General features: G+C 47.9%; 1 protein-coding gene across 1 annotated transcript in view; it reads left to right on the top strand.

Annotated features, from left to right (window-relative positions):
* The window catches only part of CHRDL1 (chordin like 1), a 632,262-nt gene that overhangs the window by 574,991 nt on the left and 43,432 nt on the right, over nt 1–13,839 (top strand). The window contains exon 9 of the mRNA XM_069211416.1: nt 7,993–8,160. Coding sequence (XP_069067517.1) covers nt 7,993–8,160 — 168 coding nt within the window. The remainder of the gene's footprint in view (nt 1–7,992; nt 8,161–13,839) is intronic.

The raw sequence follows: 13,839 nt of genomic DNA, 5'->3' as shown, positions 1-13,839 counted from the left end.
GCCGCGCTCTTTTTGGTTTGACCAGGAATACTGCTGATTAAGCTGGTGCACCCGCTAATGCGCAACTCTCCTATCTTATGTTCTAAATGATCAGATGTGTATGAACAATGTCCAATAGCGTACCTATAGCAGGGGGGCCTACGTCCTTCTCTCGCCGTAGCCTGTCACTCTCCTCTTGTCAATGTTCAATTGGTTTGTTGAGGAGTTGCCTCCCTGAGTGCCCCAGAGTCTGGCCGCAATTTCCAAATCCTTAGTATCATGCTGGGCCTTTACTGTTTACCAACGGGGCCCCTCGGAACCGATCTTTTAACTGAGCAATTCCACATTACCATCCCTGTTACTAGGTGACTCCAAAGTCCAGTGTGGCCAAAGGGGTCAAGAGCCCCGCTCTGTCACCTCCTGCATACTACTTTGATGTTCGCTAGAGCCAGTCAATGCATGGCTCCCCTCCCATAGGGCTGCATAGTTTGATTATAGGCCCTTCAGGCCCCTGCAAGGGGTTTCTCAGAATGTCAAAAGAAGGACCCCGCCCCGGTCTCCAGGAGAGGCCCTCAGTCTAAACTAAAAGCTCACCTTACGTCCGGATCACAGTGAGCTCAGCCCGACATTCAATGCTGGTGTGTGCACTCCGTAGCATTTCTCCTGTCACTCGGTCTTCCTGAGCTGTGTGGCTCCTCCAGCACACCGTGCGTCCCCCTCGCCGCCTCGTCCTGCGCCACCGGCTCCAGCAGTCATGTTCTCCCTCGTTCGCCGGCTTCACTCTGGCATGTAGGGCCGCGGAATGTCGCACCCCCTCCGTCAGCCTGGCACCAAAACAGGCTGCATCAGGGTCCTGTCTCCTCTTTCCAGTCGGCCGCACAGGCTGCACAGCCCTTGGGTGAACCGGTTGTCACCTACAGGTGGCTGAATCAGGACCCTTCAGCCCAACTCCACATGCCAGAACTATTGGGATCACAAATCCAGCATCTTGGGGGGGGGGCGTGCAGGGTGTTCCATCAGGATTACTTCTGGGCCGGGAGCAGAGCTATTCACCTAGGGGCATATTTATACTCCGTTTGCGCCGAATTTGCGTCGTTTTTTCCGACGCAAATTCGACGCAAAACTAACTCCATATTTATACTTTGGCGTTAGACGCGTCTAGCGCCAAAGTTCATGGAGTTAGCGTCATTTTTTTGCGTGAACACCTTCCTTGCGTTAATGATATGCAAGGTAGGCGTTCCCGTCTTAAAAAATTACTCCGATGCTATTGCGTCGGATTTATACTCCCGGGCAAAAATGACGCCCGGGAGTGGGCGGGTCTAAAAAACCCGCATTTGCGCCGGATTTTAGCGCCTGGGTCAGGGCAGGTGTTAAGGGACCTGTGGGCTCAGAATGAGCCCAGAGGTGCCCTCCCCTGCCCCCAGGGACACCCCCTGCCACCCTTGCCCACCCCAGGAGGACACCCAAGGATGGAGGGACCCACCCCATGGACATTAAGGTAAGTCCAGGTAGGTATTTTTTTATATTTTTTTTTGTGGCATAGGGGGTCCTGATTTGTGGCCCCCTACATGCCAATATGCCCAATGACCATGCCCAGGGGACAGAAGTCCCCTGGGCATGGCCATTGGGCAAGGGGGCATGACTCCTGTCTTTGCTAAGACAGGAGTCATTTCAATGGGGGATGGGCGTCGGAAAAAAATGGCGCAAATCGGGTTGTGGGGATTTTTTTGCCTCAGCCTGACTTGCACCATTTGTGGACGCCCATACGCCATTTTCCCCCTACGCCGGCGCTGCCTGGTGTACGTCGTTTTTTTTAACGCACACCAGACAGCGCCGGCAGCTAACGCCGTCTAACGTCATTCAATAAATACGGCGCCCGCATGGCGCTTCAGAATGGCGTTAGCCAGCGCTAATTTTTTTTACGCAAAACTGCGTTGGCGCAGTTTTGCGTCAAAAAGTATAAATATGGGCCCTAGCGTCCGCACCAGTCGCCATTTTGGCCACGCCCTCCTTTTTGCTCACATAAGCTTCCCACGCCAAATTTATGATAATTTTTTCCAACATCCTAGGGATTCTAGAGGTACCCAGAGTTTGTGGGTTCCCCTGGAGGAGACCAAGAAATTAGCCAAAATAACGGTAAAAGTTTTTTTGTTTTTTTTAAATTGGTAAAATGGGATGCAGAAAAAGCAGTTTTTTTCCCTGAAAATAACATCAATAAATGGTTTCTGTTGCTAAAATAACCACCTTCCTAGCTTTCAGGAACAGGCAGACTTGAATTGGAAAGCCACATCTTCCAACACAATTTGGGCATTTTACTGGGACATACCCCATTTTTACTATTTTTTGTGCTTTCAGCCTCCTACCAGTTAGTGCCAGAAATGGTTGTGAAACCAATATTGGATCCTGGAAAGCTAAACATTTCTAAACAATAGGCATGAGTCTGAATTCAGGAGGGGTCATTTGTGTAGATTCCTCAAGGTTTACGTATGGAAGGTAACAGCTAAAATAAACAAATATTGAAATTGAGGTGAAAAAAGAGCCATTTCTGCCAATGTTTTCTTCTATAACTTTTTCCAGCTATGGCAGATTTTTTAAAGCAATGTACCATTACGTCTGCTGGACTCTTCTGGCTGCGGGATATATAGGACTTGTAGGTTCATCATGAACCCTAGGTACCCAGAGCCAATAAATGAGCTGCACCTTGCAATGGGTTTTCATTGTATACCGGGTATACAGCAATTCATTTGGTGAAATATAGAGTTGAAAATAGGTATCAAAGAAACCTTTGTATTTCCAAAATGAACACAAGATAAGGTGTTGAGAAGCAGTGGTTATTTGCACATCTCTGAATTCAGGGGTCCCCATACTAGCATGTGAATTACAGGGCATTTCTCAAATAGACGTCTTTTTTACACACTGTCTTAAATTTGGAAGGAAAAAATGTAGAGAAAGACAAGAGGCAATAACACTTGTTCTTCTATTCTGTGTTCCCCCAAGTCTCTTGATGAAAATGGTACCTCACTTGTTTGAATAGGCATAATGCAGACGACAGGAAACGCAACATGGAAACATCACATTTGAAATCTGACGTGTTTTTTGGAAAGTGCCTAGCTGTGGGTTTTGGCCTATAGCTCAGCTGGCACCAAGGGAAACCTACCAAACCTGTACAATTTTGAAAACTATACACCTAGGGAAATCCAGGATGAGGTGAATGTGGGGCTCGCACCAGGTTCTGTTACCCGGAATCCTTTGCAAACCTCAAAATTTGGCCAAAAAAACAGTTTTTCCTCACATTTCGGTGACAGAAAGTTCTGGAATCTGAGAGGAGCCACAAACTTTCTTCCACCCAGCATTCCCTCAAGTCTCCAGATAAAAATGGTACCTCACTTGTATGGGTAAGCCTAGTGCCCGCGACAGGAAATGCCCCAAAACACAATGTGGACACATCACATTCTCCCAAAGAAAACTGACCTGTTTTTTGGAAAGTCCCAGCTGTGGATTTTGGCCTCTAGCTCAGCCGGCACCTAGGGAAACCTAGCAAACTTATACATTTTTGAAAACTAGACACCTAAGGGAATTCAGAATAGGGTGACTTGTGGGGCTCTCATCAGGTTCTGTTACTTAGAATCCTTTGAAGACCTCAAAATGTTGCCCCAAAAACACTTTTCCCTCACATTTCGGTGATAGAGAGTTCTGGAATTTGAGAGGAGCCACAAATTTCCTTGCACCCAGCGTTCCCCCAAGTCTCCCGATAAAAATGGTACCTCACTTGTGTGGGTAGGCTTAGTGCCCGCGACAAGAAACACAACATGGACACATCACACTTTCCCAAAGAAAACTTACCTGTTTTTTGCAAAATGCCCAGCTGTGAATTTTGGCCTCCAGCTCATCCAGCACCTAGGAAAACCTAGCAAACTTGGACGTTTCTGAAAACTAGACACCTAGGGGAACCCAGGATGGGGTAACTTGTGGTGCTCTCACCAGGTTCTGTTACCCAGAATCCTTAGCAAACCTCAAAATTTGGCAAAAACCCCCACTTTTTCCTCACATTTCGGTACTCCAAAGTTCTGGAATCTGAGGGAAGCCACAAACTTCCTTCCACCCAGCATTCCTCGAGGTCTTTCGATAAAAATGGTACCTCACTTGTGTGGGTAGGCTTAGTGGCCGCAACAGGAAATGCCCCAAACACTACGTGGACACAACAAAATTATTAAATACAAAACTACCTGTTTTTGCAGGGAGGCATCTGCATTTTTGCTCCTGAGCTCAGCATCCATCTAGGAAAACCTAGCAAACCCATACATTTATGAAAACTAGATACCTGAGGGAGTTCAGGGAGGTGTGACTTGCGTGAATCCCCTAGTGTTTTCTTACCCAGAATCCTCAGCAAACCTCAGATTTAGCTAAACAAATCACATTTTTCCCACATTTCTGTGTGGGCTCACCACACTGGCACAAAGTTCCCACCACCCAACGTTCCCCTCAGTCTCCTGATAAAAATGATACCTCACTTGTGTAGGTGAGCCAAGAGCCTGTGACAGAGAAGAGCCAAAAACATGTCAAAATTGAGGAGGAACCAAAGCGGGTCCAAAAGGGCAGTTTGAAAAGAAACATTTTTAGGCTGACAAGCGCTGCAGAATTTTTATCGGTATAGATGTGACAATGCTGGGTGGTAGGAATTTTGTTGATTCATGCAGAATATGGAAGGTTCCATCACAAAAACGTGGGGAAAATGTGTGATTTCAAGCAAAGCTGGAGGTTTGCAGGGCATTGTGGGTAAGAAAATGGTGCGGGGTGCATGTGAAGCACACCACCCTGGACTCACCCAGATGTTTAGTTTTCAGATATGTTTAGGTCTCGTAGGTTTTTCTACATGGCAACATCCCAAAGTCCAAAATGTACAGTCCTCACCATTCCAAGTGGGACTATTTTGAGAGTTAACCAAGCTCTCATGGCCCAAACGTAAAACCAAAACCCAAAATATTCAAATGTCCTCTTGCTTGCCTTTGAGATAAGATCTTTTAGTGTGCGAGGGGAGAGCTGAAAGACTGTTACTCCCTTCAGTTGGGGTGGGGGGATTTCCATGCCCCTACTGGTTGGTAGCCACCACCCTAATATTATTTTTTATGTTATTCCCTTGCATCTAGTAGGCTTTCTGCTCCCCCCCCCGGGGAGTGGATCAGGGGTAATTGCCCCATCTGCCCACCGGTGGGCAGAACAGCTATGTCCGCATTTGTTTGGGGTGGGGTATAGCCATACAATGTTTGGATTTAAGACTACCTGGTTGCGGCCCGCGGGGGAGGAGGGAGAAGGGGCTTGGGGTGCCTGCTGTGGGGGTAGTGGGGTAGACGGGGGGAGCAGGAGAAATGACCCAAAAAATAAATACATAAATAATTTTAAAAACTTACCTTTTTCCCGCACTGCTCCTCAGACGCAGGCACAGGCTCAGCGTCCAATCCTACCGCGGCTTTTATGCTGCCAGCAGCATGAAAGCAGCGGTAGGATTGGACAGAGCGCCCAGCGAGGACGCTCCAAGACAGAGTGGGAGTCTCTGCCTGCTCTCTCCAACCCAGCACTGCGTTGCTGGTTGGAGAGAGCCTAATGTGCATGTACATTTGGCCGGCCCGAGACGGCCGGACAGACATACATGCGCACTGAGGGGGAGTGTACCTTGTCACACCTGTGGCCCCACCCCTTTTGCGGCAAAAACATAATATACAGAGTTTATTATGTTTTTATTTTAAACGTTTTGCAGCTGCTGCTGCTGGAGGGGGTGTGCCCCTGATATGCACATGTATAGCAGGTGACAGCTTGAGACTACTGTCTAATTCAGCACAGTATCTGCTCACAGATATCTTGTTGCAGAAGGGACCCTTTACGGATTGGTGATACCTTAAGCAGGCTTTTAAATTGGAGCTGCCTTCACTGTAAAATAAACTATGGGCAAATCAGCACAAAACTACATTTTAGCAACAGAGACTCATCTGATGCACCATTATTATGGTAAATTAGGGTAACCAACACAGATCTAACATTAATTGCCACATAACTGCACTCCTTTTGCCACTTCAAGGTTTATAATGTTTCTCTGGCTTAGCTCCTAATAAAATAGGACCTATGAATTTCTCCGCGGGGACACGAATTTGTACTCTGCTCCCAACTGGAGGATTAAAGGCTTCGCCACACCCCAGAGCTATTAGCCAGTATTTCAGTGTGCTCCTAGAAAAGGAGAAGGTGGGGACAGGATCTGCATGTGCTAGTTACTTTTCACACAGCATCTGCCTTGGGAAGGCTCAAACCCAAAGAAACAAAGGAACGTAGCCAGACTGCTGGAGCCAGTCACAGGAGGGGCTGTACTTTGACAGTTTCGACGGAACGGACCAGGCAGCTGTGGTAGTTAGGGGCAGAGTTTAGACTTTCAGAGAAGGGGTTTCAACAGACCACTTCATGTTTCCACTTGAAATGCCCCAAAATGCTTCACAGGAGGATTAAGACATTGTTGGAATGATGATGCGTCATCCCAGGATTAGACAGAGGTGTATGGGTGTGAGGGGAGCTCCGCTCCGCTGGTAGAGCTAACGGAGTTTTGGAATTCCGCGCTCCACTTGGAGTGCGGAGTTGTCCACAAAACTCATCTAGTCCCGCTAGCAGAGCAGAGCTCACCCGGTGCACACTGCAGCCGAGTATGTGCTGCACAGCACAAGGGCAGACAGTCTGTGCTTCCGCTGTGCAGCCAATAACTTGCCTGCAGCGTGCAACGGAGAAGAGGAGGGAGGCAATCTCTGAGAGGACTTGACACAGTCGGACGACAATGAGAGGAGGACCCCACGCCCCGGAAGACCCAGGTGAGTCCTCGTCTTTTTTGTTGTTGTTGTTTGTGCATACTGGTGCACAAACAAGTACTGAAACGGCAGCTTTCTTTCGTTGCCTATGGCCTTGGCCTGAATTCAGGCCCTTAAACTCAAGCACATACACATGCACACACCCATTCACAGCATGTATGTGCCAATACACATACATTCATACACACGCACATGCACCAAACATTCAATGAATACTGCAACTGTGACATTGAGTGGAGAAGCATACAGGCCTCGCTGATTCCTGGAAGCTTCAGGAATGAAGGGACTGATGGAAGTCCCTGCTGGTTTCTCTCATTGACTGACCTTGACATGGCTCAGCCAACAAGAAGGGAACCTTATATAACTCATACAAGAGTGGGATAGTGTCAGTGAGAGTTCCTGACCACAACCTACTCTGTGATGAGGCATGACCGATTGACAGTCAGCCCTCGGCACTTCAGGGCTTAAAACTGAAATGCTCAGGTCTGGGTCTATCGATAACACTTCCCCTCATCATGAAGGGGAGGCTCTGACAAGACTTTGCTAGGCTGATGAGGGAACATCCTCTGATTGTGAAATCTTCATTCCAGTAAAGCTTGACTCAGACTGCCAGGCACCTGCGTTTTAGCACATCTAAATCCCTTGGCTGCCTGAACCAAATATTAGCCATTGTCTGGATAATATTTGCTCAGCCTGACAGACAGTCATCATGCAGGTAAAGCAGAGGAGTGGCAGCTCACTCCGGTTCAAAGGAGTTTTGGCAAAATCTATTATTTTGTGACAAACATGCACATTGACATTGTGGACTACAAATTGTATGCATACATTACAGTATTTCAAACAGAACTATGCTGAACAAAGCGGCAGTGTAAATGTTAACAAAATCAATGGCATTGTTACCTTTTTGGTTGCAGAAGTTCTTACGTCTAGCAATTAAACATAAAGGTGTTAAAAATGTAAAATATTTTCATTGAGTTTTCATTTGGTTTTAGAACGTATTATATATATGTTATATTTGGATTCTCTTTCCTATAAGGTTCTTTAATGGTCATGAGAAAGACTCATTTAACATGAGCCTTTTATGAGGTATTTGAATGAAGATCTACTTGCTGTTGTATGTGACATTCATTGTTGGCACCAGTTTTGTTGACTAAAATTGTTTGCATTTTAGAGGAAATGCATGGCCAAAATATTGGAAGCAAGGACTTATTCTGTGGTGAAGAAACACTCCCTGTGTATGAATCTATCCTACTAGAAGAAGGAGACATGGTCAGAAAAATAGCTGTGGAAACACAGAGGCCACCACAAATTGAAATTCACGTGTGGAAAATTCTGAAAGGTATTTGTACAAATGTGTGTTGTTATAAATATCAGTCTCATTTTAGTGTGTGATACCTCACTTTAGAGAGGGAACCTGTTTTTTCACTTGCCCAGAGAGTCCACTCGTCTCCTAATTGCCACCACAAATCACTCCGATCTCTTTTCTGCTCCTGTTTATACTATCCTGGCAATGATTTTGCATAGCTCTCTTACTACTTGCTGTACAAACCCAAGCAATCTCTCATTAACTGAAGGTGAATATGCATTTTTTTCATATAAGAACAAGTTTCACTGCAGACCCAAATGCCCTTAACAACTTCTGTTGTATTTCAGAATTACCCATCATAGCAGATGTTCTTGAGAGTTATGTGGATAGTCAGTTTAAACCATTCATCAGTGTCAGCAATATCCTTGTAATCTACAATTAGGACCAAGATCAGAATGAAACACAGAGACAACCTGGTTGTGAAGTGTTGATGATACTTTGCATATTCTTATAAAAGCACATGTATTCCTGCAGAATTTCTTGGGCTCCGGTTTATGAGGTGGTCAGCCACAGAATTTTAATGGAAACCTTTACAGGAGTATACATGGCAAAATCATCAATTGGTTTGCCTCTTATTTTACTAGACATTTAGAACAGATCAAAATAGACTACTTTAATTCAAACTGGGAGCCGAATTTATCAATTATTTTGTAGACATCCACGACAGCTTCAGCACCCAGACCCCCCGTCAACCACCAACACCACAGATTCACCGCCGACCAACCTCCTGCTCTCCTGGACCTCCATCTAAATCATGGAAACCATCCACTCTGGCTCTCCATCTGACCCCTGCCCATAACACATCCTCAACAAAGCAAGCTCAGTCATCGCACCCCAACTACGGAAGATCATCAACAGCTCCTTTGAGTCGGCCACCTTCCCGGAGAGCTGTAAACACGCCGAGATCAACGCCCTCCTCAAAAAAAACAAGGCGGACCCAAAGGACCTCAAGAACTTCCGGCCTATCTCCCTGCTCCCCTTCCCGGGAAAAGTCATCAAGAAGGCCGTCAACAGACAACTAACCCACTTCCTAGAGGAGAAGCACACCCTGGACCCTTCCCAATCTGGATTCTGCAGCAACCACAGCACCGAAACCGCCCTCATCACCGCCACCGATGACATCAGAACCATACTTGACAGTTGCGAAACTGTGGCACTCATCCTCCTGGACCTCTCGTCAGTGTTCAACACAGTCTGCCACCACACCCTACGCTCATGCCTCAGCAATGCTGGAATCCGTGACAGAGCCCTGGACTGGGTCACCTCCTTTCTCACTGGCAGAACCCAGAGAGTCCTCCTCCTCCCATTCCGCTCGGAGGCCACTGAAATCATCTGCGGCATACCACAGGGTTCGTCTCTCAGCCCGACCCTCTTCAACATCTACATGGCCCCGCTCGCTAACATCTCCCTATCCCACAACTTCAACACCATCTCATACGCCGACGACACCCAGCTGATCCTCTCCCTCACCAAGGACTCCACCAAGACCTACCTACACGAAGGAATGAAGACTATCGCCGAATGGATGAAGAGCAGCTGCCTCAAACTCAATTCCGACTAGATGGAAGTCCTCATCTTCGGCTCCATCCCCTCCGCATGGGATGACTCCTAGTGGCCTGCAACTCTCGGAACCACTCCGACTCCCACCGACCACGCACGCAACCTAGGATTCATCTTGGACCCCTCACTATCTATGACCCAGCAAGTCAACGCCATCTTCTCCTCCTGCTTCAACACCCTTCGCATGCTCCGAAAGATCTACAAATGGATACCCCCCTCGAAACCAGAAGAACAGTCACCCAAGCCCTCGTAAGCAGTGAACTGGACTACGGAAATGTCCTCTATGCAGGAACCACAGCCAAAGTCCAGAAGAGGCTGCAACACATCCAGAACGTCTCCACACGCCTCATCCTGGACATCCCCCACCACTGCCACATCACAGACCACCTGAAAAACTGGCTCCCAGTCAACAAGAGAATCACCTTCAAACTCCTCACCCACGCTCACAAAGCACTGCACAACACCGGACCAGAATACCTCAACAGACAACTCTCCTTCTACACTCCCGAGCCAGCATCTCCCCTCCGCCGACCTTGCCCTCGCAACCGTCCCACGCGTCCGCAGAACTACAACTGGCGGTAGATCATTCTTGCACCTCGCTGCCAACACTCTTCCCACCCACCTGCACCAGACCAAAGACCTCCTTACCTTCAGGAAACTTCTCAAGACCTGGCTGTCCAAGCAGTAGCAGCACCTCCCCCCCCCCCACCACAATCTCCCCCCTCTTCAGCGCCTTGAGACCCTCACGGGTGAGTGGTACGCTTTACAAATCCATGATTGGTTGATTGATTGATTGATTGCATCACCCTTGAGCCTCACAAAGGGATGCAGGATGACTCAAAATCTAGAATGCAAATTACCAAGCCATGCTGGCCACCTTGTTCCAGCCAGATCCAATTGCTGTCTTTTGACCAAGTGACACTGCTGCTGCCTGGGTTTTCCCACCCTTTTATTCCCACTCAATCTTCCTCCTGCTAAAAGAAACCCTGTCCACCCCAGGACCTACTTAATACAGGCCCCAGTGCAACCACACCAGTAGGCACTTAGGCACCGAGCCTGCTACTTGCCTTTGGCCTCCAGTTCCTGCTTGTTCCAACCTGATGTACTTGCCGTAGTTTGACCAAATGACACCGACACTGCCTGGGTCTTCCCGATCACCGTTCTTCCTGCCAACAGAAGTCCTGCCCACCTTAGGACCTACATAATGCAGTCAGTAGCGCAACAGCACAGTGGGTGTGCCACTGGCATGCCAAGAGCAAGCAAAAGGCAAGCTCATCTGCATCCATCCATGCCTGGACCACACCCAGTGCCATGCCCCCCACAGATACACCATTCCAAGATCTGCATCTTCAACCTCAGACATTGCAACACACACTGCCATCACACCAACTCACGCTCCAGGATAGGACCTTTTACCTGCACCCACTGTCACTTCACCAGCTACAGCACTTATACCAGCACACTGACAAGCCCCGCCCTGGATAAACTACAGACACAACCTGAACAAAAACACCTACTCACATGCGTCCTACTCAACATGCTCTATGCAAACACACCACTGTGATTTGGAACCTCATCTCCACCCTCACACCGGAAGTCCTCTTCTTCATTAAGACATGGCTCAAACCCACATCCACACCCGACATTGCCACTGCAAATACACAAAGGATACACGATCACCCACTGTGACGGCATCAACAAGCCTTGCGAGGCTTATGACCATAATGCACAAGGAATCCACTTAATGCACCACCACAAATGAGGACATCATCCAGCAGTGAAACACCTCAACTTCTGACTCCAAACAGAAAACAAAACCTTCATCCGGAGCTTCATTGCCTACTGTCCTCCAAGACTATGTCCAGCCTACTGCAACTTCATCGCCGGCTTCATTAGACCCTTACCATAGATTCCCACAACTACATTTTCATCAGCGACCTCAACTTTCATCTTGACGACCACCATGACATCAACAGTACCAACCTCCTCAACAGCATGAACAACATTGGACTCACCCACCTCATCCACGACCCCATGCACACTGCAGGCCACATGCTAGACTCCATCTTCAACTACAGCAACCATATCAGGTACAGCCACACCGACCATTCTATCATTAAATTCAACATCACCAGCTCACAGACTTTTGCTCCCAGTCTGCTCGGTGCCCTCCTACACAGCTGAAGCAAAGTCTCAAAGGACACATGGATCAATGCCCTCAACAGCAGCCACCCCATCTCCTCCAACATCTTAGACCAGAATGTCAGAAACTTCAACAATTGGATCACCAACTACTCCAACAGTGTTTCTCCCATCGGCAACAACACTCACAGAAGGTCAACTAAGTAGGTAGTTGGCACACTGAAAACCTTAGAATGGCTAAGCAACACTGTAAACAACTGGAAAGGAGATGATGCACCAGCAAGGACCTGACTGACAAGACCACCTTCGAGACAGCCCTCAAACTCTACCACAGACAGCTAGGAGAATTGAAAAATAATGCCTCAGCATCACTCATTGACTTAAGCTCCAATAACATCAAAGAACTCTTCAACATCGTCAAATAATTCTGTAACCCCTGAGCTGCATTAAACAACATTACCCCGCAGAGGAACTCTGCAACAACTTTGCAAACTTCTTCTTGACAAGATTGCTAAAATTTACAGAAACCTCAAACCCCAGCCCAAGGCCACAAACTTCTTCAAGCAACACAATGACCCCGCTACCAACACAGACATCTGACTAACCAAATGGAGCCAGCTCACCCCAGAGGACACTGCCTCCACCAGGAACCTGGTCCATTCAGGGGCCCCTACTGACCCATGCCCTCAACACATCTTCAGCCTAGGCAAAGCCAGAATCAGCCATGTAGTCACCACTTTGTTCAACATCTCAATTGCTATGGCCACCTTCCCTGAGGACTAGAAGCCTGCAGAAGCCAATGCCCTTCTAAAGAAAGCATTGGCAGAACTCATTGTACTCAACAACTACCAACCAATCTCTCTGCTCCCATTCCTGGCCAAAGTATTAGAAAAGCCATCAATCAACAGCTCTCCTCACTTCTGGAATGGAACCTCCTACTCAGCTACTCCCGGTCCAGATTCCAAATCAACCACAGCACAGAGACAGCCTTAATCTCGGCTACCAATGACATCAGAGCCCAACTTGACCGAGGAGAAACTGCGACTCTGATCCTCCTAGACCTATCAGCAGCGATCGATACAGTCTCCATGACACACTCATCACAAGCCTCTCTCCTCCTGAAAGAAAGCAAAAAGTTTGATTTCATCCCCAAACCCAAGGAAGTCATTTGCGGAGTGCCCCAAGGATCCTCAATCAGCCCCACCTTCTTCAACACTTATGACACCTCTGGCCAGCATCATCAAAACCCACAGACTCTACATCATATCCTTCACCGATGACACACAACTCATCCTCTCCCTCTCCGAAGACACCACCAAGACCAACTTCCACATCTGCATAACAGACTTTGCCAACAGGATGAAGGACAACTGTCTGAAGCTCAACATGGACAAGGCAAGACAGGGGTACTGATCTTTGGAAATAAAAGTTCCCTATGGGACACATCCTGATGGCCCTTAGAATTCTGACCTACTCCTATCCCCACTGACCATGCTAGAAGCCTAGGCATCAGTCTAGACCACAAACTAACCATGACAACTCAGGTCAGCCCTGTCATTTCCTCCTGCTTCTTCATGCTCCGCATATTCAAATGGATACCCCAAAGCTCAAGATGCAACATCACCCAGGCCCTCATCTCCATCTGACTGGACTATGGCAATGCTCTCTATGTAGGGATTGCAGCTCACCTCCTCCTCTGACTGAAAACCATACAGAAAGCCACAGTCAGACTCATCCTGGAGTTCCCTAGATGAACCCACATCACCCGCTACCGCAGAAAACTCCACAGGCTCCCTGTTCTGAAAATACATCAGTTCGAGCACTCCTGACCCATGCATACAAGGCCCTACACAACTGTGGACCCGCCTTCTTGAATCACCGCCTCATCTTCCATCAGTCCACTACACACTTCCCTTCCACTGCCCTTTCTCTAACTGTCACCCCCTGGAT

The sequence above is a fragment of the Pleurodeles waltl genome, chromosome 2_1, assembly GCF_031143425.1.
Source record: "Pleurodeles waltl isolate 20211129_DDA chromosome 2_1, aPleWal1.hap1.20221129, whole genome shotgun sequence".
In the NCBI taxonomy this organism is placed as follows: Eukaryota; Metazoa; Chordata; class Amphibia; order Caudata; family Salamandridae; genus Pleurodeles; species Pleurodeles waltl.
The sequence above is the reverse complement of the archived record's forward strand: the minus strand, read 5'-3'. Positions and strand labels throughout refer to the sequence as shown.